At 48.3% G+C, this 26,247-nt stretch overlaps 2 protein-coding genes across 2 annotated transcripts in view; one reads left to right on the top strand and one right to left on the bottom strand.

The window, feature by feature from the left end:
* Window positions 1-6,058, top strand: part of Grhl2 (grainyhead like transcription factor 2) — a 116,118-nt gene extending 110,060 nt beyond the window's left edge. The window contains exons 15-16 of the mRNA XM_038343081.1: window positions 3,850-3,914; window positions 5,738-6,058. Of these exons, the coding sequence (XP_038199009.1) occupies window positions 3,850-3,914; window positions 5,738-5,852 (180 nt within the window). The 3' untranslated portion in view covers window positions 5,853-6,058. The remainder of the gene's footprint in view (window positions 1-3,849; window positions 3,915-5,737) is intronic.
* A 7,315-nt stretch (window positions 6,059-13,373) lies between these two features.
* The window catches only part of Ncald (neurocalcin delta), an 80,730-nt gene continuing 67,856 nt past the window's right edge, over window positions 13,374-26,247 (bottom strand). The window contains exons 3-4 of the mRNA XM_038342720.1: window positions 16,227-16,332; window positions 13,374-13,535 (exon numbers count right to left, since the gene is read on the bottom strand). Coding sequence (XP_038198648.1) covers window positions 13,438-13,535; window positions 16,227-16,332 — 204 coding nt within the window. The 3' untranslated portion in view covers window positions 13,374-13,437. The remainder of the gene's footprint in view (window positions 13,536-16,226; window positions 16,333-26,247) is intronic.

A 26,247-nucleotide genomic window follows, 5' to 3' on the forward strand; every position in this document is an offset into this window, starting at 1 on the left:
TTACTGCGGTTTTTGGCCTTAGAATACAAGGCTTTAGATGTCACTGTAACGATTTTGAACAAAGCAAATTTTAGCAGACTTTCCTCCCTCATCCTCTCCCCCCACTTCCTGTCCCCATCCTCCCTGGCAACCTCCATAGTCTTTGCCTCTTTCATGTCATGTGCCCCCCCCCCCTTTGCAGTCTTTTTAAGATTTCCTTTTCTTTAAAATACCAATTATTGACAGTGCTGAGGTGTGCTCTTGTCATCTAGATAGAACAGTGTTCCCATCCTTCCCTCAGGTGTGTCTTGACATTTGAGTCAGAAGGCGCCGGTACCCGTCAGGTTTATGGACAGTTTGGGGTGGTGGCTGTTTGTATAGCCCGTGAGCCAGGCCACGTGACAGGGTGGGGTAGCTCTGTTATCTAGAAAATGGTTTGCTCGTTCAAAAAAAAAAAATCTGTGTGTTTGTATGTGCACAAGAGTGTATTTTCAGGTGTGAGCATGGCTGTAGCAGGTGTGGAGGTCAGGACCTTGAGGTCACTTCCTGCCCACCCCCCTTGAGAACCTGTAAACCTCAGGGTAGAAAGCTGCGGCCTTGGCCACTCATGCTAAGGAAATAGCTTACTCATGTGGCAGCAGGCTGCCCTCAAGCAGTTCCTGTGGGCGCTGTTCGCTGAGTCGTTCTAGAAGCCCAGGGAATGAGTAAGGAAGTTAAGTCACACGAGGATGTCATTGCTTCAGCAAAAGCTCAATTCAGATCAGAGCCCAAGGGACAGAACAAGTTCACCTTTCTGGGTTCCTTCCTCCCTCCTTCCCTGGGTCTCCTGGCTTCAAAACTTGCTGTATAGAAAGAATGACCTAGAGCCCTGAGATTACAAGTGTGGCCACCACACCCAGTCTGTGGGCCTAGGTTGCTGGCAAGCACTTTTCCAACTTAGCCAAAACCAGAGAGGCTCCCTTTTGATTTGCATATGTGAATATGGACACCAGGAGGACTGACTGACAGTAGGGGCCTCCATGGGAGGCAGAGAGAAAAGGGTGGAAGCCATGTAAGAGAATACTTCTGAAAGGCAAAACATTTTTGATGAATTTCTCAGGCTTTCTTTTTCACTGTATTGAGTATGGCCCACCGTGGCCTGCTTTTTTTCACCCACTACATGACAGCATCTCTTTGAGAGATGTAGTACACAGGTGTGTGCGTGCATTTTATCATATAAACTGGATCAGTCAAATCGTTCTGACTTATCTGCCAGATTTCTCCAATCCTGAAATAAGTCAGTCTCCCACGGTACTTGCACGCTTCCTGGTGTCTGATATTTACCCCGGTGCTGCTGGGGATGCGGTTTTGTGACTGTTCCCTTCCCCTTAACTTTGGCTTCTTATGACGCCACGCTCCTGCTCATCCTCTTTGCCTTTTATCTGCGCATCCATCCGTCTACATTCTCTTCAAAGGGGACCTTCCGGCACAGGCTCTGCAGTCTGCATTGCCGCCTCTATGCTCCTGACAGAAAGGTTTCTCTTTCTGTCCATTGTCACGGTGTGCGTGGGAGTCAGTGAACACCTGGCTAGAGTCAGAGTTCTTGCCTTCCATCTTGCAGTTTCTGGGGGTTGGACTCGGGTTGTCAGGCTTGGTAGCAAGAGCCTTTTGCCCATGAGCTATCTCACTGGCCAAGAAGTACGCTGCTTTTGTTCTTTTTCAAAGCATTTGTTCATTGGGGCTTATTGTGGCTGTGGGGAGCCTCATCAGGACCACGGGTGGCCTGTCCCACGTGGCAGGTGGCTGCTTGTCCAGTCTCTTTGCCACCCTCCCTCTCTGTCCTCAGCCCAGATGTCTTGCCTTCTGGGTATGGAGGGGGAAGAGTTCTTTCTGTCCTGTGGTGGGAATGGGAGGGTAGGAACCTAGAGTTCTCTGGAACAGACTCTTCCTGGGATGTCTGCTCTCCCCTGGGGCTCTTCAGACCCCTTTCTAGCCTCTGAGAGCCACCAATGATTTCGTGGAAAGGGCGTGGCACTTATTTGGAAGCAGGTCTTTCCAGAGTGTATCTGTTAGCTCTTGCCACTTCGTTCTTAAAAAATGACACAATCATAAAATGAAGGGCTGGAGAATTACACAAAATAAAGGAAGCTTGGCTTGGACTATTTATCAACCGGAGCCACCATTCATAGATTGACATGCCATTTCAATATTTTCTGTCCATTTAAACATACGTAAAGGTTAAAAATGAAGAAAATATTATACTATATAGACAGATTTTCACTTATTTGCCCCCACCTAATATGCTAAGAATCTAAAACAAATGTAAACAATATAAGCTTCTGATATTTTTAAATGAGGTCTGTGAAGAAAGTATTAAGATGAATATTTGTTAAGTTTTCTCTATAATGAAGAGTGATCTTCAGAACATCTCTGAGTGTGAGAGTGCCCTGTAAGATCACTAGACAAGGGGTCTGTGGCCCAGACACTTAGGCTTTTAGAAACTTTGCCTCTGCCCAACTTGTTTCCCGGAAGGCTGTGCTTCGTCGTCTCATCTCCAGAGCCCGAGCCCTGCTGACCTCATGCTGCGACCAATGCTAGATTGTCACTTCACTTTGGCTGTTTTAGATGTGTCTGCCCTGTGTGCGCAGGTCCTCGTGGACGCCAGCAGAGGGCACCAGACCGTCAGAAATGCTTTTCCCTGCCAAGCTGCCTCTCTGGCTCCTTGTTCGCCCGCTTTGATAGTTTGAAAAACTGAAAGTGTTATCCCACTCTTCATTTGGAAGGTTTAAACAAGAGTGCAGGGCAGTTCCCAGAGGCTCATTACGCAATATTTTATTCTATGAAATGCTGTTTGTTGTGTCTGTCTTCTCCCTCCCCGAGCCTGCTCCCCATCCAGCCCTTGTCAACTTACCGCAGTTTGCGCCACGTCTGTTGTTTGCATTTTAAAAATGCTTTTTGGCATGTTATTTTTTTTTTTTTTTGCGGCCGGTTTTGATCTACTGATATTTTGACATTCTACACTGTTACTAATTTTTAACCTTGTTTTGCAGGTTTCATGTCTCCCTAGGAAACTGTACTTTAAGATGATAGTTATAGGAACAGTTAGCTCATGTTTACTTCTTCCTGTACTTTCAGGGTCTCTTCTTTCAGATTAAAAAAAAAATCATATAAATTTTATATAAAAAATTCATATAAATCTTTTATCTACCCGAACTTTTCTTCTCACTCCCTATTGAGGCTGGTCCGGAGCGCACTGTGCGGCTCACTTGACCTCAGACGCTCACGTCTCTGGCCTTAGTGCTGGGGTCACAGATGTGTGTGTGCGCTACTGCACCTGACTCACCTGAAGCCTGTTCTGAGGTATGGCTACCTGTTTAATCCAACACTGTGATTAGACATTTTTTTTTAAATAAACCAGTCGGAAATTTCACTTTTATCAAGATTGTTTTGCTGATTGCTTTAAGAAAGTCAAAATCGGGGTGGTACTAGGTCAAAATCGGGGTGGTACTAGATACAAACCCTGAGCCTGCACAGGAGAGGTGCTCATATCGGGAACTGCAGTTTGTGTTTCTTTTTCTCTTCACTAAGGGCAGAGGAAAGGCAGCGTGATGAGAACAGCTGGGGGCATAGTTAGGTTGAGACCCTACCAGTTGCTAACTGGGATTTGTTCACTTCTCAGAACCTTATTTTACTGATCTACAGAGCCAGAGACTTGGGTAGTTCAGGGAAACTGAGGTTTTTCGTTCCTTATAAATGAGGTTTTCCAGCTTGTCTTGTTAGGGGAGCCCGTGCTGTGCTCAGTGCAATGTGAGCTGAGTTGGAATGTTCTACGTTGCTTTCTCCTGTGCCCCTGTCCCCTGCTGACCAGCTTGCCTGTTATTCATGTTTCAGCTGTCTGAGAAGTATGGACTACCCGTGGAGAAAATTACAAAACTTTATAAGAAGAGCAAAAAGGGGTAAGAGAGATGCTAACCTCACTAGCTTCCATGTCTAGAAGGTGCATTTTTAAAATGGTACCCTTTTTTTTTTTTTTTTTTAAAAAAATCTCTTGTTCTATCTGTGGCCCATGACGCCGTTTAAAGATCTTTAGTGACTGAGGCAGGGAGACCCACAGTGCACTGCCAAGGTGTCCCCTGAGATGCTTTCCTCTACAGACAGCGTTAAAAGGGTCGAGGGATAGACAGGCGGAGGGACAGAGAGGTGGTGGGGGACATTGGGAAAAATGAAGAGGTCAGCACTCTTGGTGTTGGCTCCTGAGCAACACGGTAGGAACAAATTTGTTGAGGATGTAGGGGATCCTTCCCAGGTAATCATTAATGAAGCCTTCTTGAATGGCCCTCGGACCTGCTTGCCCATGCTGTTAAGAACAATTTGTCCTTCCTGGCTGGGTGGTCAGGAGTGCTGTTGGAGTGCTTCCTTGGTATTCCTGTTTTCTCATCGCTAATGTATGAGCTTACCCATGAGGAAAGGAAGCCCAGGGCTGGTTTAATCATTTTGCTCCAGGTCTCACAGATTGGGGATGGAGGTGTCTGTGGCCTTAGGGCTCAGGACCTCCACTCACCTCTGCCCCTTTTGAGGCCCTCCTAGGGCTTCCTCTGAGAGTAGTATTTGAACTCTTCTCTGAGCCCTCTTCATGAAGGAAACATGACCTGGGATTTCTGGGCTCTGAAATCGGATCCTTGGCTGACTGTGAGCATCCTACTTAAGCTCTTGTTGGAAACTCAGTTCCAACTGAGTGGATGCTGTGGGCTGGGGGCAACTCCTCAAGTCCCGCTGGCCACAGAGCCTCCATGTCTGTGTGAAGTCTCGTGCACGGGCCTGCATTCTTCCAGCGACCCACAAAGCATGGGTAGCTCTGCCTGTAAAGGAGCATGCTGACCCTGTCACAGGCCAGCATCAAATGATCCAGCCAGTCATTCCCTCTCAGACTTTGACGAACAGGAATGAGATCATCTCGGGTACCTCTCAGTCACAGGTAGAGGTGCCGGAGGGATGGCTTACTGGTTAAGACCATGTGGGGCTCTTCACAGGACCCCCATGGTGACTTAGAACCATCTGCCATTCTAGTCCCAGGTGATTAATGTCCTCTTCTGAACCCCAAGGGCACCAGGCACACATATGGTACACATGCATATATTCAGGCAAAACACTCATGTATAAGACAAAATAAAATTTTAAAAAAAATCACAGCTAGACTCTGGAAGGTAGTTTTCCTGAAACCAAACCACCATGGAGTAGGCAGTGGAGGTGAGATGGTGGGGCAGCTTGGGTGTGAGGTAAAGCCGGCTTCAGACATAGGTTCATCCTCACTGGCTGGCTGAGCTTGGGGAACTGCAGACCTTTTCGAGTTGTTTCTTACCTGCGAATTACCGATGATAGAACCTGCCTTTCAAGTTGCTGTGAAGCTGTGTGTACTGTCGTTTACCGTACATGTGTGTTCAGCCAAGGGCAGCTGAGGTTCATAATGAAAATCCTTTGTTGCCGAACTATTTGGGCTGTGACTCTGTCAATAGTCAACGATTGTTTGGAACTCGGCTAACTTCTGAGGCCCCGTTGACTAATGTGTAAAGACATAAGGGTTGGGCCAAATGGTTGAAGAGACCCTTTTAATAAGAAATCATGAAGGTAGTTCAGGGAAACTCAGGCTCCGCTTTCTTTAAACCCGGTTTTGGGGGAAGGAATTAGAAGGCGAGGGAGCAGTCAGCCTGAAGGGTGCTCTTGCCCTGGCTCCTCTGGCTCCTCTATTCACTGGCTTTGTTTCTCACCCCGACCGTGACAGCATCCTGGTGAACATGGATGACAACATCATTGAGCACTATTCAAACGAGGACACCTTCATCCTCAACATGGAGAGCATGGTGGAAGGCTTCAAGATCACACTTATGGAGATATGAGCCCTGGGCACAAGTCCCCTCCACAGGAGCTTTCTTCAGTGCACTCCTCCCCGGGATGGATGGGATCCTCGCGGCCCCGGAACCTGGAGATCCATCTCACCCATCTCACAAGGCTGTTACAAAGACTGCTGGAAGGGGGCGGGGCCCAAGGCCCGGTGACTGCCAATGTTCAGCTCCTCCACTTGCTCCCCGTGGAGCTAAAGCCTGAGCCCCTCAGCAAATTTCTTTAGGCCTGCCAGGCCCTTATTTATTGCCCATTTCTCCCCCAAGAGCCTGGAGTCCAGGCCCTCCAGGACTCCAGTTACTGATGGCTTCGTGTAAGACACCCAGAGTGCCTCCTTCAAGGGAAACACAGCCGGTCCACCCATCTCGAAGAGCCCGGGAAGCTGCTGTATTTCTCTTAGCTCTCCACATCTCTTGAGTGAATGGTCAAGATGAGCTGCTTCTTGGTGCGGTCCTCATGGATGGGGTAAGAAGGACACACCCATTTACTGGCCCCAAACTTTCAGATAGCTCTGAGGAAGGTTATTTTACTAAATACCTCCAGGGGATCTCTCAGCAAGTAGCCACTGGGCCATGTACAGGAAGACATTCCACAACCATGTCGGTAACAAGGAACACAACGTATGCCTGGTGACCGTGTACATATTTTGTACATAATATTGTGATAATATATTTTATCTGTGGTGTATGGGCATGTTTACTGCCACTGGCCTGGAGGAGACACATACCCAGAGACGAGGAGCATTCTGCTCTATCCAAGAGGAGGCTAGGAAAGTGGTCTTTGGGGTGTTGTGTGACTGTGGTAAAGTGCCAGGATGGACTCTTCATTGGGCCATGCCTGAGGACTTGATTCCTGTCCCAGATGCAGCCCTTTCTCCTCAAACTTCCTTGAGCCCATTGTATTTTATCTCATGGCAATATGTCTGGGCAAGGCCATACCGACAGTGCCTTGTTTAGCTTGGTATGGGGGCATCTTAAGCCTTTTGCAAAGTTTCTGCAGGGGTTTACTCTGTCTCCCCCCCCCCCCCCCCCCCGGGTCGCTGGGACCTGCTGCAGAACTGCTTGGCTGACACTGGGATCCCGGACACAGAAGTGCCTCACGGTTTACAAGCATCTCCTTCATCTCGAGTGTCCCCTTTGAAAACCCAACTGCAGTTTTGTGAAGCGAGCCAGTAGCTCAGCTGGGCTGTGAATAGCAAGTGTTGCTTTTCCTTTCTTCTGGAGACTGGAAGAGACGAGGTTTATCCACGCAGGCTGTGGAAAACCATGGGAGCCCTGGCACTTCTAAAACCAACTTTGGGAGGCACACACGAGGCTGTTCTCTCCTTACCCTTGGGAGGTCAAGAGAAAACTGCTTCCCTGAACAGTCACGAAAGCATGCCCCACCATGGGCTGCTGATCTCTTTGATTTGAGAGGACAGGTCAGTACTTAGGGACTTGGATGTGCCCCCACGGGCTGAGCACTAGTTTGGGTAGCCACGCAGTCCCCCCCCCAAGGCCTGGATGATGGACAGCTTCCACGGAAAGGCCAGATTTGTGCAGCACTTTGACGTCTGAACCCGGAGGCTCTGCTCTCGGCTCCTGCCTTCTTGCCCCATGTGCCCCTGAAGCCCGGAGCAGCTAAGGCTGATTTTAGTCTGAAGAGAGGTGGAATGGAGTGGACAGTAGGTGCCTCAGTGAAGAGGATCCCAAGGGGTAGCAGGGCCGCCTTTCTGAGAGTCCCAGCGCAGCCCTGTGCTCAGCTCTGTTCCTCATCTTCGTTCCTCATCTTCACTCCTAACGCCATTCCTTGAACCAGCAGCTTGGGGACCCTCCAGGGCACTAGTGGGTCTCTGACCTAGGACACAGTAACTCTGTCGGAAATATATGTTCTACACTGCTTGGGGTTAACTCAAAACATGATTGGCAGACCTTCCGGGTGCGTGCGGGATCCAGAGGAGGGAGAAGACAGGTATGTAGTCGCCTGACTGGCTACTAGCTCTTCTCTTCAGTCTCTCTGGAAAACTGCCGGTCTGATGTAAGGCCGAAGACAGGCCAGAGATGGCTTGGCTTTGCCTTTGTCCCGAACCCCTAAACAGTCCTTGTGAAAGCCATTGCCAGAACAAGGGATAGAAGCCAGCACCACAAAAGAGTGTTACAGTGTCAGGTTCCGGAGTGCCCGCTGGGGCTTCCATGTCTGAGCTTCGCTGAGCGTCATTGCCTGAACAGAAACACTCCAGCGGGATGGGAACGCTTGCCTTGACATTGCCCCTGAATTAATCTCACCCATATAAAGAAGCTTTTGTTGTTATTGTTTTTGATCCATAAAAGATGAGGGATGCATGAAGCAAGAAAGTGTTTTCGTCCCGCGTCCTCACACTGTTGAAACTTCCCTGGCGTTTAGAGATTGGAACAGCAGAAGAACGCACAGTGGGCTGTCGTCATATTGAAATCAGCTCCTGAAAGACTAAGGCCTGGGCAGAAGCCCGTGATGCCTGAAATGAGTTGACATTGGTTTTCCTTTGTATTTAACAGTCATGAAAATGCAACAGGACCAGAGGGTTTGTGCCAAATTCTAAGAATGGCCCTTTCTGAACGATGAGTTAAGGGGAGATCTGTGTGTACAATCGGCTCCCACGTTAAAAAAAAAAAGAAAATGTAACTTAACAATTTTGTAAAGGGGAAAGGGGGAATCTATGAACTATAAATGTTATTTTATTTTTTGTACATTTTTAAGAAGAAATAAATATTCACACGAGTCAAACCACAGCGTCTGATTTCTGTGGTGACTACTGGTGCTCTTTGCCTTCTAGGAAGAAGATCTGTGACTTCAGTTCCATAGCCACACTTTCTGACCCTCAAGAGTACAGCCTGTCCTGTAGTAAACCACATTACAGAACCATCCCCGCTGCCCCAGCTGGTGTCTTCAATGATCTCCCAAGAGCCTCCACCCCAACAGCATTCCTAGCATTCTTTACAGCGCCCCCTCTCTCCAGGCACAGCGCTAAAACCTTGCCTCCAAAAAACCTTCCCTGGTTGACGTCAACACATCAGGGGCAGGGAAGAGCAGGCCTAGGGTAAGGGGTGTTTATTTTGTAAACTTCTGGGATGAAATAGGCCAGAAGCTTTTGTTATCACTATCCACATCCTCCTCTTCCTCATGCTCATCTTCACACTCGCCTGAAGCCTGAACGGGGAGTTTGGGGGGTGTGGTCACTCACCACATCTTCCCCTTTCTTGTGGCTGTCACAGAGAGCTGGAATTGTCAACCCCCTGGTGCTCCATTCCACTTGTTCCCACCGGTCCTTCAGCTCTGTACTTCTCCAGGTTCCTCTCCATCTGTGGATAGCTAACACTAGGAAACAGTAGAGGGAAGGTGGTGGGGGCCTTGGATAAGCCCGAAGCAGAAGAGGGGAGCCATGTGGAGAAAGGACGCTCCAGGTGGCACACCGCTCTGGTTCACTGGGCGTCAAATATCCATTACGTACCACTTGGGAGAGAACATTTCCGACTTGCCATTGGGTGAGAGCTAAGGTATTTAGAGTGGTGTTTGAGGCAGGACAGAAATTCACAACTGATCTTGAGTCAAGTACTCCTCGTCTGGCAACTTCTTTGCTAACCATGCCTCCCCAACTCACATACTCTTCCAAGCTTTCCACACTTGCACTGACTGGGATAACTCAGCATGAGCCCAGCCCAGAGACACTGCTATTGAAGACCTTCAGCCTGGTAAGGGCTGACTGGCCATTTGTCTGTCTTCGTGGGTGCAACGTGTGTACTGGTGAGTATTTTATTAGTATGTGTTAATTACATCTTATTTGCATGCGTGTAGAATTTGGTCATGTTCATCACTCACTGCCTTCTTCTCTTGTGCCCCTCCTACCCCTTTGATTTTTCCCTTCCCCAGCAACTGTTAACTGCAAAGGGCTCCTCAGGAGGGGTGGAGGTATCTTGTCGCCCCCCCTTCCCACCCTCCACTCCCACCCATGACAACATGTTGATGGGTCCAATCTTGTGCATAATGGCGAATTTTTAAAGATTTATCTATTAATTATGCAGTGTTCTGCCTGCATGTATCCCTGCTCACCAGAAGAGGGCGCCAGATCTCATTACAGATGGTTGTGAGCCACCACGTGGTTGCTGGGAATTGAACTCAGAACCTCTGAAAGAACAGCCAGTGCTCTTAACCTCTTAGCCATCTCTCCAGCCCCATAATGGTGAATATTTAGCTAAGGGTAGGGGCTAGCAAGTCCAGCTGCCTTGCACTTTTAAGGGTCCTCACCATTTCTCCCAGAGAAACATGAAAATGTCAGTTACTCCAGGTCAATGCATGTAGTTAGCCTTCCCAAGGCCTGGGTGCTCCGAGTCGCCTAGTGGTTAGCTCCTTATTGGCAATGTCTTCACATCCCTAGGGATTTCTGGGACCGTGTGCCACACAACAACGCTGCCCAGTACGGGAGACTCCCAGACAACAGGCACCTCCAGGGGAGAAATGTGTGGAAATCGCTGGGCTGTAAGTATGCAGGCTCCTTAGGGCCTCGGTCCACCTTCCCACCGTCACTGCCATGTATGACTGTGTGTAGTAGGGAACGATTTCTCCACATTGCTCTCCCAGGGGCTGTTGGCGTTCGGGGAGCCCCTGTTCATACAGCATTAGCCTTTTGGGCTGCAGTCCAGGCCAGTGAGCACCAGAATGTGACTGCCTTTCTTTCTATCCTGTCACCTCTTCACAGAATCTTCCCTGACAGACTGGGAAGGCAGATGATTATATTGCTTTCTTCACACTTTCCCAGATCTTACTGAGGAGGAGTTTGCCAGGGTTTTTGCTTTTGTACCTCATGTTTGGGAAAGGAGAGGAAATGGGAGGGAGTGAAGGCCAACCTGGGAAAGAAGGAAGGAAGTCATACAAGGATCGACAATGCCTCAAAACTCTTCTCCCACCCCCCCAAGACACAGTCAGCTGGGGTAGTTTTAGTGAGGAAAATCTCATGTTCCAGACAACGATATTAAATAATTAACATGCTTTAATGCCAGGCAAGAGCTATACAATCAACTGATAACGGGACCACACCACATAGTATGACATATATATTATTAAATTCACTTGTAGAAAGTCCCCCTGGGTGTGTTCTGGGGTGCAAGAGCACCCACTGCATCCCTTCTCCATCTTCAGCGAGGTATGAACAGTCAACTTTGAAGCGTCCTTCAAGTCATAAGCCATTTAGTCCCGTCCTGTGGACAGCATAGGCTGCCTCTACTGGGAACAAATCAGACTGCACTTCCTCCAGCTACCCCGGACGCAGCCGGAGCAATGCCTCACCGGAGCGATGTCTCTTCAGGCACCCAGCCGTCTGGTTCTTATGAAGTCCCTTGGTCAAAATGCATGAAGTTAGGGATGCCCATACCTGCATGAGGAGAGGTGGGGAAGAGGGGAGAAAACGGCCTTGGTGTGTTGTGTGTCTGTGTGGTTAGCTGTTTCCGGCACTCTGCATGCCTTCTGGGGACCGCAGGGCTCTCACAACCTATGCCTTAGGCTCTTTGTTTCCCTATAGCTGGAAGTCACTTTTCTAGTTCCCACACTGGCTCTAAGTTCTAGGAAACCCGATTCTGGCTCAGCTGGAGGCAGCCCCTCGAGGATTCTCTAACACTGACAGCACTCATCAGACGAGACCAGACAGAGGAATCAAGTCCTCAGTTCAGAGAGGGCTGTGTGAGTCCACTTCCCAGTGACCGGTGTGCTGGGTCCCTGATCTGTTTCTTTTCTACAACTTGGGTTCATTCTGCTGCTCAAAAGCAGACTTTGCCATTTGGCCCACAGGATTTGGCAAGCCTTGGTATAAAATGTAAGGAAACAACACTAGGAAAAATTAAGATTACAAAATCTAGGTCTCAAAATTTCAATCCATGAAGTGATTGATTTTAATCCACCATTCAAGTTTGAACTTCTGCCAGGTACGAGGTCACTGGGGGAGGGGCTACAGGCTGGCAGGAACCTCTCTGCACACTGTCCCTGTGGTCGGGCTTATCTTTATGCGGTTCTTGTTCTACAGGAAGTGGCTTGGCAGCAGACAGAGACCTTCCTGCCTCCTCTCAAGCAGGTTCTGCACAGACACCCTTGAGTATTTGGGCCTTCTGGTGCCCGCTGTTTGTGGGGCTTTGTCTTGCCTGGGGCCAGAAGTTCCTATTCCCAGCCCTCATTCCAAAGCAGTGTGTGTGAGCTGACCAGCCCAAGCAGCAGCTCTACTTTGCTGCATTCAAAGGACGTAGTGAGGGCCAGAGCTGAAGGGATCCCCATAGGCCTTGGATACTGCAGGCCCCCTTGCTGGCTCTTGGAGCAGGTGAATTGCCTAGCTGCCCCACAACTGACTCTTCGAAGGGCACCTGTGGGCAGGAAAAATGGACATTCTAGATCTGGCTCTCCCACCAAGGATGTGGGTTAAACTGTTAGGAAGTCCTGTTTGTTTCTCCAGTCTATTGAACATTCATCTGCTTAGAAACACGTCACGCCTGCATTCGCCGCCGGTGCATTGCTGGGCCTTGGGCCTTGGCCCCTGTCTGTGTGGAGCCTGTGGGTGCCAGAAAAGACGCTTGGAAAACTGCTTTCCTCATGTCTTCCAGCCTCCTTGACTCCGGAAAACCATTCAAACATCAAAACTGGGCCCTTGTCATCCGTCATTCCTTTGTAATTTTACAGAGTATATAAAATATACTTGTTGACTGGTACATTTGTGCAAAGACAGGTAAGACTTTAAAACAAGACATTGACATTCATTGTAGCTGGCTTCACGATGAGCTACTAAGAACAGTCTTCGGGAGTAAGATTGTATCAGCACTCACTAGACATGCATTTACAAGGCAAAACACTTGATTTGGTCTGCAATACCCAATGTTTTATATACAGCAGTCTTTTTATAAATCACAAGTAGGCAGTTAGATGGGTCTGGTTTTAGAATGTTACCATCTGTGTCCGATTTTTCAAAGAAACTCGTATTAGCTCAACTCGTGTAAACCTGTGTGGGGGGAAAAAGCTGAGCCGTCTTCCCGCATCTCCTCTGTTAATTTACCTTGAAATGTTCACAGCTTAGAAACTACAGCCTGCTGGGGTAGAGAGGGGAGTGAGCCTCTTGGGGGAATGTCCCAGCTCCCTGTAATAACCTCTTCTTCGGAAATCCAGCCCCAGGTCCTCACTATAGCCCGGAGGGCATGTGTTACTACAGATCCCGGTTCGGAGTTTTGTCTTTCAAACAGAGCCCCTATGCGCTGGGTGGAATTCCCTTCTCTTGCCCCCAAGTCTTGGGTTTAAGACAGAGACGTTAGAATCAGGGGGTGGGGGGTGGAGATAATGGTAAGATAAAAAGTCCTGTGGCGGGGACACCGCGAAGTGTGCTCATGCTCTCCACAGCACACGGGGCTCTGGGCGTCCCCACAAAGCGTCCACGACAAAAGAAGCAAGAGGCAAAGGTGTCACAGGAGGGCACACCTGACCCAAGAGGGGACAGCGTCACCATCAATATTGTTTGGCCAAAAAAAAAAAAAAAAAAAAAAAAAGTTTCAACGCTAATCAGGAGACACAAGCAGCTGTAGCGTCCTTGGGGTGCAGGGCTCAGAACTGGCCAGCACTGCTGGGGTCGCATTGCAGGAGACGCACGATGGATGGGTCGCTCTTGGCCCCTCGGATGAATTCTTCCAGGGAGAGCTTTCCTAGGAAGCAAGAGGACCAGTGAGTGCAGTCCACAGCCCTTGGCGCTGCACGGGAGCAGCAGGAGCTCATGGCTTCCCTCCCTAGAAGCCAGGAGACCATGAGGAAGGGACCCCACTTCTCTGCTCGTCATGACATCAGCTACCATGACCAGGCTTGGAGAGGGTGTTGGCTCACCCTGATCTGAATCTCTGCTCTTCTGCCTCTGCCTACCTGGAGGGTCCCACTCAGTGTCTGAAGAATGAATATCCCCCCTCATTTGAGTTGCAGGCTCTTGAGATGCAGGGCTGTGGCCATGGGGTCTTTGGTTGCTGTGCTCAGGTGTGCGTGGGCAGAGCAGGAATGTAGGTTCTTCTGAACAAGTGTGTTTGTAGGCAATAGCGTCTTCATCCAAAGTCAGGAGAATAAAGGAATGTGTTCTAGATAGAGGGTGACCCACTGGTCCCTCGACCCACGTGGCTTGAGATGGAAGCCAGGGACCTGTTCTCTCCCCACTCCTTTGGGACTCTCACTATAGCCCGGGCTTCCTTTATACTCTAGATCTCTTGCCTCTACCGCCTCAGGAATCCCTCCTTTTCCTCAACTTTCTTCCAGTCGAGGTCCTCTATCATTGTCAGCATGGAGAAGTGGTCAGGGGCTGCGTTCCCCATTCCTGGCACATCCACAGTGGCCCTTTGAATGAAGGGACTCATTCACTAGTAAATTGGGAACAGAATGCCTGGGCACCTTTGCCCAGTTTGGTCCTTTCTTTCCTGGAGACTTAGCCCTATCCACACTTCCAGAGATGGGCCCCAGGCCTGTGCACTTCAGGGCCTCCTCAGCTGCTCTCCCCAGCTCAGGGACTGCAGGATGAGCCTGAGGTGATGGGAGCAGATGTACTATTTGAATGCCTTCAAGTCTCAGGCGCCGGCACTGGGAACCACAAGCTCTAGAACGCTTGGTACCCAACATAAATTCTCTGCCCTTTTGCGCAGACGCCCATGTTGACTTGCTTGTAGCTGCAGAGGCCAGAAGTGAAATTCAAAGACTTAACTAAGAAAATTTAGGATGGTGGCAGGCTTTATATGAAGTCTGCTCTCCTGGTGAGAAGGGACAGCAGACTCAGCCCCATGCCCTGAAGCCAAGCCCTGAGCTAAAGCAGTGCATCTTCCTGGTGCTCAGCAATCCCTACTCCTCCTTCCCTTCTGCTTCCATCCCTATAGCTTTATTTAAGCAAAGTTGGGGCAGTGTTGTCAGCTGCGTTGGGAACAGTAACCCAGCCAGGGCCCCATTGCCTGTGAGCCACACATTAGAGGTGGTTTGTCTCTCATCCTTTAATCTTTCTCTCAGGAGAAGGCTGGATTTTAAAGCCACCATGCTCCCCAGATTGGTTCAACATCAGCAAGTTCATTAGCTGTTAAAACAACCCCATGTTTGCTTGAACTCTGCAAAACAAGCGATGTGCTGTGAATCGGGGCGCGTGAGGGAAACAGGAGGTCAGTCCACTCTGTTGAGAAGACAGCAAACAGACAGGCTTGCACCTCGCAACCCAGGATTCTCTGGGGGCTGGTGCCCCACGCGGTGAGTGGGATAAAAAGAGGCTTGCTATATGCGGAGCCTTCTCTTGGGCACAGCAGCGTCAAGCTGGGCCAATATCAAGAGCTATATAGATCTGGGGCCAGAGAGATGGCTCACTGGGTAAACGTGTCTGCTGCACAAACCTGAAGACCCAAATGTGACCCCTGAAACCTATGTAAAGGTGAAGGGAGAGAAACTGACCCCGTGAACCTTGCTCTGACCTCCATGCGTGCACCACGGCACACATATACAGGTCATGTAATAAGATGTCTAATTTCACACACAGCAAAATAAAGAAAATAAAGTTTACGTTTTAAAAATGAGGGGCTGGAGAGATGGCTCAGCAGTCAAGAGCACTTACTGCTCTTGCAGAGGATCGGGGTTTGATTCCCAGCACCCATGTTGGGCAGATCACACCAACCTGTAGCTCCAGTTCCCGGGGGCCGTATGCCCTTTTCTGACCACTGTGGTACACACACACTCACATGGGCATGCTTCTACATACAACATACACATAAATAATGAATGGATAGAAATTTTTTAAAGAGCTGTGAAGCTTTTGACACTGTGGGTCAGCCTTGACTTGGCACCATAAACTCAGGTACTTCTGGATAGCATTTCAAGATTCGGCACGAAAAGTAAGAATGCCAAATTAGTTTTGAACTTCAGTTGAATAACAAGCAAGCCCTTAGCGGAAGCCATGTCCCAGAGAAAGCATACAGGCATAGTTAGCCAAAAAGGAGCCACTGTTTCTCAGTTGTTTGGGTCTCTTGCTTTCTATGTGGCAGCCGCATGTGCAGAAATCATTTTTATATTTACTTATTTTACAGATAGGGTTTCCTTACGGAACCCAGGCTGTCCTCAAACATGTGGTCTGCCTGTCACCACCATACCAGACTTGTCTATTTTGTTTAAAATCAGCTTTCCTGTCTGCTTTGGTTTGTGAATTCATTTATCACTGCGCCCTCCACCCAGCTCCGGGGTCCACCCAGCTCTATTCCTTCCGCCCAGGACAGGTGGCTCTCACAGAGCACCTTGTGTTGGGTCCCTCAGGCTGACTTTCTGTCCTCTAGTGGAGATGTCCTGCCTGGACTCCACCATCAGCCCGGCCCAAGCAAAGCCCTCCAGCCTCCTACCATCTCTATTGGTGTCCATCTGGCGGAAGATCTTTTCTGTCCTTTTCTCTGGGGTTGATTCATCTTCAGGCATTTTCATGACAGAGGACACCATTTTGTAGATTGCCTAGGGACAGAAGCGACAGGGTGGTGATGTGGCAGCATGGTTTGATCCCACGGTGGCTTTACCAACAGAACCCATAGTCACCAGTGATGCTCTTGCTCTCGGCAGTGCTAACTGGCAAAAAGCCCACAACTGCTACCTGCGCTGTGGTAAATGTGTCAGGGCGTTCCCGACGGTTAGGTTAAAATCTGAGTGGTGCTTGTGAGAGGGGCATGACCCTTCCCTGCACCCAGTCGGCCGTCTCTCTCAGGCCTCCATCTCTGTCACTACTACGGTTGTAGCACTTTATCCGAACTGCTGGCCACAGAGGGAGTGATTGTTTAAAGTGGGGAAGCCGAGACCTGAGATCTCCACGCTTTCTGGTTAACTCCAGACTAATGCAAGATGGAACCATTGGCAAAACACCCCCCCCCACACACACACACACTAAGCATCTTTATGAGCTCATAAGCTCCAATCTCACAGCAGCAACAGTAGTGCCATATCTGACCTCAGCAGTAACAATGTCGTATCTGGACCTCAGCCCCCTCTCCCATCAGTTTATAGCAGCACAGCTTCTTCCCAGGGCAGGCCTTGGCCACCTTAGGACTTGCAGAGGTGTCAGCTGAGGACTATTTTATAGACAAAGGAGGGGCTTAGTTTTTCCAGAAGCTATGATCTCTTTCAGAGCTGCTTGTACCTCTGCTGAGTCTGCTTTACCTGTGGAAGCTTCCTTCCTGGCCTGTGTTCCTGACTGCTCCCAGGAGCATCTTGGGAGATGCTCTCCCGAGGTCACTGTCAGTTCCCACCAGCTTGGTCAATATGCACGCATTTGGGTTTCCTGGGCCAGGGGCTTCATTCACGCACCTTTCTCATCTGAGAGTTCGACTGCCTGCCCCCAAGCCCTACTCAAGTACTAGGATAGATGGAAATGTGACCGTCCTGCTGGAAGCCACGCATGCTCTCCTTCCCTTCCATCTCAGGGGGTGATCAATCGCCTTCCTCTGCACAAAAGGCTCCACTGTAGCCTATTTGGGATCGGTTCATCCCACTTACGCTAAAGTGTGGTTGGCCAGGACACCCTCCTTCTGTGACTGTGGCAGTCATAACTGGCCACTCAACAGGCCACCGCTGGTGCTATTGGAAGGTCTTGCATAGCATCGGTTTAGAGATTTTGTTCCAGAGTGGCTGTCTCCACCCAGCTGCCTTCTCTCTCTTCCCCCCTAGCCTGCTTCTCTGTGCAACATCCCTCTGTCCCAGAGCCTCTGTTGCCTTCCTTTTCGTTCCACTTATCTCTGCCTTTGTAAACGCACATTTGTACATAAAGTTTAACATTCTGCAAAAACTCACTAAAGGTTCTGAACCTGCCAACAGCTGCCAATAGCCTCTCCCCCCTGACACAATGCTTATTTGCCACCACTGCAGACAAATGCAGGGATTTGGAAGGTCTTGCACAGACACCTGCCCCTCCCCTCACACAGCCCCTGCCCTTAGTTGATCTCCTCCCTCCCCCCCCCCCCCCCCGTTCTCAGTTCCGTTCATTTACCCAGCTCACTCACCAGAAGGTTTCTGTGTGAGTACGCCACACCAGGAGCTGGGTCTGGCTCTGCCTTCATCCTCTGGGGTTTTTACTATGAGCTAAAGCAGGCAGACACCCTTACGTGCAGGATCTTGCACATCTGGCACATGGGATGAGTGCAAGAGCGCCGAGGGGCGTGCAAAAGTGACTGTGGCATGATGGGATGTTAGGATTGCAATGATGAGGGGTTGGGGCAGGTCTCCCAAGGGGCCCACGATGGAGGCAAACGTGGAAAAAGCATAAGGCCTTAAAAAGAGAAGCATCTGATCGGCTTGGTCCTCCCGCAGCTTACCTGTCCCCTTCAGAAAGGAGCTTGGAGGATACCACACTGCATCCCAAAAGTGCCCCACCTTTCAAGGATCACTGTTTAGATGGGAACAGGCACCCCAGCAATGTCTTAATAGTTGTCTTGAAAGCCTCATCTCCATTCCTCTCAGTGCCCTGGTGATCTGTTAGAACCCATTGATCTTTCAAGAACTCTGGGCCTCAAAGGCCTGGGCTAATGAAATTCCCCTTCTTGGGACTTTGATGGCTAACACTCCCACTTGAGCGGAGACATGAAAGGCAGGATGGAGAGGAAGCCTGCACCCTGGCTGTTAGGATAAAGGAGTAGAACTGGTTTCTGAGAAGTGCCGCCAACCTACAAACAGCTCCCTTTCCAGGGTACCAGCCCAGCCTCCTAAGACCCTAACCAGCGCCGGAGACTGGGCTGGGGATGTGCAGACTTGGGAAGGTAAGGTTTCGGTTAGAAGACGGACCTTTCCATCTTTGTTACAGCGATCAGGTTAGATTCGTTCTCTGGGCAACAATTAGCCAATAGGATTCGTGGACTGTTTCCCAGACCTGGCTACTAGAACATAGAGAAGCTGGTTCTAGAGAAGACTTGATCCCAGGCAGTGCTCAGAGCCACACCGTGCCTTTTATTAGCACCTTCTTCCCCAAATGTAATGGGATTAAATCATTGAGGAACCAGGCTACTTTCCCATCTTACGTTTAGCAGTGCCAGTAAGAGGCCTGGCAGAGGTGGCCTGTTTTTAATTAAGCTAGAAGGGTCCCTTTGGGACACACTCAGAAGCCCAGCTGGGGCTGTTCCCTGGTAGGCTCTGGGTAGCTCCTCACCTTGGCTTGATGTTTCCTGCTTCTTTGAGGTACTTTTTCACTTTCTACCTTCCTCCCTTCCTCCCTCCCTCCTTTTTCTCTCTGAAGGAACAAGCTCTTAGGATCAGTGTAAAGAAAGACACACTGGAATGACAGGCTTGTGGACCGACCAAGACCAGGCATAATTCTAAGAATCAGGCTTTTTTTTTTTTTTTTTTTTCCTGAAGGAAACCAAACCCCTTCAAGAGAAAATTTAAGATCTTCCCTCAGAGAACCAGACCTTCAGGACTCTCTAGTGCAGACTAAGACCAAAGAAACTGAGCAGCGCGACAGTTTGTAGATTATAGATAAAGTACTTGGAAAGATTTATACGCCAGGATAAAAGACCATGAACCCCCCCCCCCCTTTTTTTTCGGAAATAGTTTAGAAATACAATCAGTGTCTAGATGTCTGGAATGGTACTAATCATTTCTCATGTCTGCCTGGAAAGGTAACTAAATCAGCATCCTTCACAGAATTCTCTTGAGGATTTCAGGTACTGTGAAGGACAGAGACCAGCATTCCAATCCCCCTTTGTATTTGGTTATTTAAAGCATTTTAATCTTATGTGTATGAATGTTTGCCTGGAGGCCAGGCAAATATTTGATCATGGAGGCCAGAGGAGGGTGTCAGATTCTGTGGTGGTGTGAATGAAACTGGCTCCCATAATCTCATAGAGAGTGGCACTACGGGGGGAGGGGGGTGTGGGCTTTGAGGTATGTAGCCAGCACCACATCCGCCTGCACGCTGCCATGCTCCCCAGCATGGTGATAATGGACTGAACCTCCGAAATGTAAAGGAGCCACCCCAATTAAATGTTTTCTTTAAAAGAGTTGCAGTAGTCATGGTGTCTCTTCACAGCAATGAAAACCTAGCTAAGACAATCCCTGGAACCAGAGTCAAAGGCTGCTGTGGGCAGCATGCGGGTGCTAGGAATCCACGTCCTCTGGAGGAGCAGCCAGCATTCAGAACCAGTGAGCCCTCTCAATAAAGACATCTCATCGCATAGGACTATAGAAGTTGTACTTGGGAAAGAATAACCTGGAAGTTTTTCTGCTAAAGGTAGGGTCTGAATCCACTTTGCGAGCCTGAGAGCCTCAAAGATCATAAGCCACAGATTCATACACTGCCTCTAGTCCTACACCAGCCTCACAGGATACTCCAATCAGGACTTGATCATAATTCTAAATTTTCTTTAGGTCCCCATAAGATTATCAGTGCCCCCAACCAGCAGAAAGTAGTCTGGAAAACTGTACCCACATTACCCCCCAAAATGGACTATGAATATTTTCCTTTGTTTAGAATGTTGGTTACAAGTTGTTATGGCTAATGGTCAGGAGAAAAGCTAAACAAAAGATATTAGATTCAGAGTTCTTTTTTTTTTTTAAAGAGGGGGTAAGTGGTGTGGGACAATGCTCTGTAGCCAGGCAGGAAGTATAGGCGGGACAACCAGACAGGAAGTAGAGGCTGGTCAATGAGAACAGGAGAATTCTGGGAAGAAGAAAGTCCTAGGCTGCAGTCCTGATCCAGTCACAGAGCAAGCAAGATGTGACTGTCTTGACGAGAAAGGTACCAAGCTATTAACATAGACAAGAATAATGGGCTAATATAAGTTATAAGAGTTAATAAGAAGCCTGAGCTAATGGGCCAATCAGTTTATAACTAATGTAGACCTCTGTGTGATTTCTACGGGGCTTAACAACTACAGAAACCAGGCAGGACAAGGACTGGGTGGGACAGAAAACTCAAACAACAGGCCTAAATGACAAGAACTTCAAGTCTTTGAAGAAAGAAGTTGAAAACATATTAGAAGATGAAAAGACCCCCCATGTTCATGGATTGGTAGGATTAACATAGTAAAAATGGTCATTTTGCCAAAACAATAAATTTAACACAATTCTTTACGGACCTTAAAAGAACAATACTCAATTTCATATGAAAAAAAAAAAAGCTAGCTAAAGCAATCTTGTACAATATAAGAACTTCCAGAGATATCACCATCCCTGATTTCAAACTGTGCCATGGAGAAATAGTAGTAAAAACCACATGGTATTGGGAAAAAAAAAAGACAGGTTGATCAATGGAATCAAATTGAAGACCAAATGTAAATCCATATACCTATGGACTCTCAATTTTTGACAAAGAGTAAAAAAAAATCATACAATGGAAAAAAGGAAGCATCTTCAACAAATGGTGCTGGTCTGACTGGATGTCAGCATGTCGAAGAACACAAATAGAACTGTATCTATCATCCTGCCCAAAACTCAAGTCCAAGTGGATCAAAGACCTCAACACAAAACTAGATGCGCTGAACCTTACAGAAGAGAAAGTGGGGAATAGCTTTGAATGCCTTGGCTCAGGAGATAACTTCCTGAACTAAACACTAATAGAGCAGGCATTAAGACCAACAATTAATAAATAGGACCTCAAGAAACTGCAAAGCTTCTGTAAGACAAAGGAGAAAAGGGCAGTCTACAGAATGGGAAAAGATCTTTACCAGCTTCACATCTGACAGAGGGCTGATATCCAAAATATATAAAGAATTCAAGAATCTAGACATCAGCAAACTAAATAATCCAATTAAAAAATGGGACACAGATCCAAACAGAGAATTCACAACAGAAGAATCTCAAATGGCCGAGAATCACTTAAAGAAATGTTTAACATTCTTAGCCATCAGGGAAATGCAAAATCAAAATGACTCTGAGATTCCATCTTGCATCTGTCAAGAAGACTAAGATCAAAACCACGAGTGACAGCTTATGCTGGCAAAGATAGAGCTCAAGGGGAACACTTCTTTGCTGACGGGAGTGCAAACTTCTACAGCCACTTTGAAAATCAATATGTCAGTTTCTCAGAAAACTGGGAATCGATCTACCTCAAGACCCAGCTATGCCACTCCTGGGCGTATACCCAAAGGATGCTCCACCATACCACAAGGATACTTGACCAACTATGTCCATAGTGGCATTATTCTAAATAGCCAAAAGCTGAAAACAACCTAGATGTCCCTCAACAGAGGAATGGAGAAAGAAAATATGGTACATTTATGCAATGGCTATTACTTAGCTGTTAAAAATAATGACATCATGAAATTTGCTGGCAAATGCATGGAACTAGAAAAATCATCCTGAGTGAAGTAACCCAGACCCAGAAAGACAAACATGGTATGCACTCACTCATAAGTGGATATTAGCCGTAAAGGAAAACCATGCTAAAATCTACAGACCCAGAGGGGCTAAGTAACAAGGAAGGATCAAGGGGTAATTATAATTACACTGTGAAGGGGAAATAGCATAGACGTAACTGGTGGAATGTGGGGAGGGTTCTGGAAGGGGGGATAAGAATGGAAACAGGAGGGATCAGGTGAGACCCATAACGCAAGAGGGAACTCACCCTGACACTGTCTGGAGGGCCAGAGGCAGGACAGCCCAGAGACCCAGGACAGAACCAAATACGACAAGCCAAAAGAAAAAAGTCAATGAAATGATGCCTAGTGATATTCGGCTATACTCAAATTGTTGCCTATCACAACTGTCATCCAAAAGGCTTCACCCAGCAAGTGGTGGAAGCAGATGAAGAGGCCCACAGTGGAACATTTAGTGGAGCCCAGGGAATCCTGCAGAGTCAGAGGGGCCAAGGACAGCTCACAGAATCCGCTAGTCTTGATTCATAGGGGCTCACTGAACCAACAACCAGGGAGCCTGCATGGGACTGAACTAGGCCCTCTGCATATGCGTTACAGTAATGTAGCCTGGTCTTCTTGTGGGGCTCCTAACAGTTGAGATCAGGAATGTCTCTGACTATGTTGCCTGCTTTGGGGACCCTCTCCTCTTACCAGATTGCCTCATCCATTCTTAATAGAAGAGGAGGTGCCCAGTCTCACTGCAACTTGATCTGCCATAGCTGATTAATGTCTAAGGGAGGCCTGCTCTTTTCCGAAGAGAAACAGAGGATGAGAATTGGATAGGAGGAGAGAGGCTGTGGGGGGGGGGGCGGTGATGTGGGATTCCCCTCTATAATCTGTGAATACCATTGGTTGATAAAGAAACTGTCTTAGGCCTGTGCAGGGCAGAACAGGGTAGGCCGGGAAATCTTAACTGAATGCTGGGAGAAAGAAGGCAGAGTCAGAGAGAAGCCATATAGCCCTGCCAGAGACAGATGTAGGAACTTTACCCAGTAAGCCACAGCCACATGGCAATATTCAGATTACTAGAAATGGGTTAAATTAAGATATAATAAGATATAAGAGTTAGTCTGTTCTTCCTCCTCTTCTACCTGGTGGAACTAACTATACACGATCCATGATGCGTCTTCATGAAATTTCTCTTCCCGGTGGTATCTACATTGCTTCCATGCAGGATGCTTATTTATCTCTGTATGCTTTGGAGCCTAATGCTTGCTTCATTTGACAAATGAATGTTGGTTTACGGTAAGCACAGGGACGACACAATGTCCTTAGATTTAGAAGAGGAAAACACTGTCTAGGTTGGGGAACTCACAGCACAGGTGGCGCGGAGACAGGTGATCAGAATGGATGTTACGATGAGAACAGAGTGTGCTGCTTACAGCCAGGATGCTTAGGGACCGGATTACCCGCCTGTCTAAATGCATCAACAACAAAACCCCAAAGACAATGCCTGTCATACGATGGCACTGGTTAAACTCCTCGGGTCACAAAACAAAAGGAAAAGACATTAATGTGGGAAAGTAACTTGCATGGTGCATGAGAATGGAAAGGAGGTAGGAGAAAGTGACGGGTGAGAGTAATCAGGATGGATTACACACACTCATGACATGGTTGCAGAGTACATTTACTCTCAAAAAGACAGTGCACGCAGAACCACAGTTACACGGACCTGTAAATTAGGCAGCCAAGGACAGTGATTCCTGAGAAACTAGAAACAGAAGAGGTAAGCAAGTCCTAGGCAGCCACTGGGATGCCAGGGCAGTGTCTGAGTGACAGCTGCAGGACGGGACCTACATGGAGCTTGATAGACTCGCTGGTAGGTGAACAGAATGAAACGTGCTGGGCAGACCAAAGTGCTTAGTGTTTCAGGACAGGTTACAGTAAAGGAGAGAGCCACACAGAGAGAACCCCAGAGAGCGGCCGTCAGTCCCTTTGGGTGTCCAGCCACACAGAGAGAACCCCAGAGAGCGGCCGTCAGTCCCTTTGGGTGTCCAGCCACACAGAGAGAACCCCAGAGAGCGGCCGTCAGTCCCTTTGGGTGTCCAGCTGAGTCCTGTGCAGACAGATGAGAGCTACCAAAGACCGGGTGGAAAGAACCAGATGGAAGGGTGAGTGGGGAGAGCGCCTGGTCCGAGGTCAAGAAGAAAGTCTGTTTTTCCCATCCATGGAAAACCTCCTGATTTGTGTGGTCCTGCCTGCTTTGAAAGGCCTTACCTCAGTAGTGGGGAATTAGTCACAGATGACCCTGCTCTGTGTCACCTATCAAATTTTAAAAGCAAGGTCTGGAAAGGTGAAGCCGTTTCCAAGCAACTTAGCCACATCTCAGAACAAAGCATAGGGATATTTATATTTAAAAAAAAATACTCAAAAAAAAAAAATCTCACAATGTCTCATGCCCAATAAAAGCGTAGCAGGCGCGTGAGGAAACGCCACCGCAGCACTCGGGAGGAGGAAGGGATCCGTCACGTGGCCTAGAACCGACATGGATGTTATAATTAGCAGAGGCCATGGAGTCGGTTACAGAAACCGTGCTGCCTGCCGTGTCCCCAGAATAGACAGGGGAAGACACAAAGGAGCCCTAGATCAAACTTCTGGAAACGAAAGCTACAGCGCTGGAGGTGGAAAATACACAAAGTGAGATTGATGGCAAACTAGACCTTCCAGGAGAAAAAACACTGGTGCAGACACGAGGGGAAGCTACCCAAGGCAGAAAGGGACGCTGGTGGGTTGTATGTGGCCTCTGGGCTGTGGAGTCCATACACAGAGCCTGAATGAGCCAAAAGAGAGCGGAACTCAGAAAGAGATTCGAAAGCATAATTACTAAAATAATATCCCAATGCTGGGGAAAAAAAAAAATCACAGGTCGACAGACCAAAGCTTTGATAAACAAAAAGCATCCCACACTCACTCCAGAAGACGCTAGATGGTTTGTTCATCCCACCATCGGCCCGCTTGGCTCAGGATTCCTATTCCGCATCTTTGCTTTGGGCACAAGTGACTTTTTGCCTAAGCTTGTCACTCGCATTCAGTTGTAAGGCTGATGCGGTGTAGCTGATATGGTGTAGTGTTCCTGTGACAGCCTGCTGCTGTTGTCCTTGCAAGAGTCTTGCTCTGTGACTTCCTGAGAACAGAAGGGAGGCGGAGGGTAGCCCCATCTCTTATACTGAATGATGCATGCCTATTCCCCAGGGGTTGCTTCTGTCTCCCACCGCTCCCAGAAGTTCTAGGCACCCACGGGAGATTTGCTGGTGCCTCTCAACTTGGTCCCTTCCTTAGACTCAGCCTGTGCTATGACAGGTGTGTGAGCATTCGGACTGTCCCCAGCAGGGTAGGGAGCTGGAACTATGAAGGGCAGAAAAGAGTCTTCTTCCTCATAAAGTCATGGGCAGACTGTGTTCCCATCAAGAGGAGAGAATCTACTGTACGATGGAAAAAAGGTCAAAGTTGAAACATGCCTCGAGACTTCGAGACAGAGCTTCAGCGCAATAATAAAAACCAGTCTAAAATCAAAAGGAAATCAGAGCATAAATGTAAAAAGTTCATTTAATGCTCTAACCAAATTCACAGATGGTTTTGCTTGTTTATCCCAATGATGGTACACCAAAAATAGTGAGAACTAATATTTTTCTTTAAAAGAGAGCCACAGTTATACCCAGCATATGTGGTAGACGGAACAATAATCCCCCACGTATGTCCACGTCCTAACCCTTGGAACCTGGAGCCATCTGACCTTAGATAGTAAGGCGATTTCACAAAACGGGTTGAATCCCATTGAAGCAGTGTGCCTCTAGACCCCAGCAAGACATAAGGAACTGGTGATTAATATTCATAGCTGCATGAATGAGTGCATGCATGGGAGAGAGAAGTGGAGTCACCGTTCCAGCAGCGTGAGTCTGCTGCAGCTGGCTCTGATGGTGAATGAACAGGGGCACACACCTGGGAATGTAAGCATCTTCTAAAAACTGGGGAAGAGAAGAAATCTCCCCTCCAAATGGCTCTGGAAGGGGAGGCAGCCATCAGGACACCTTAATTT

This window comes from Arvicola amphibius, chromosome 9, assembly GCF_903992535.2.
Source record: "Arvicola amphibius chromosome 9, mArvAmp1.2, whole genome shotgun sequence".
Lineage (NCBI taxonomy): Eukaryota > Metazoa > Chordata > Mammalia > Rodentia > Cricetidae > Arvicola > Arvicola amphibius.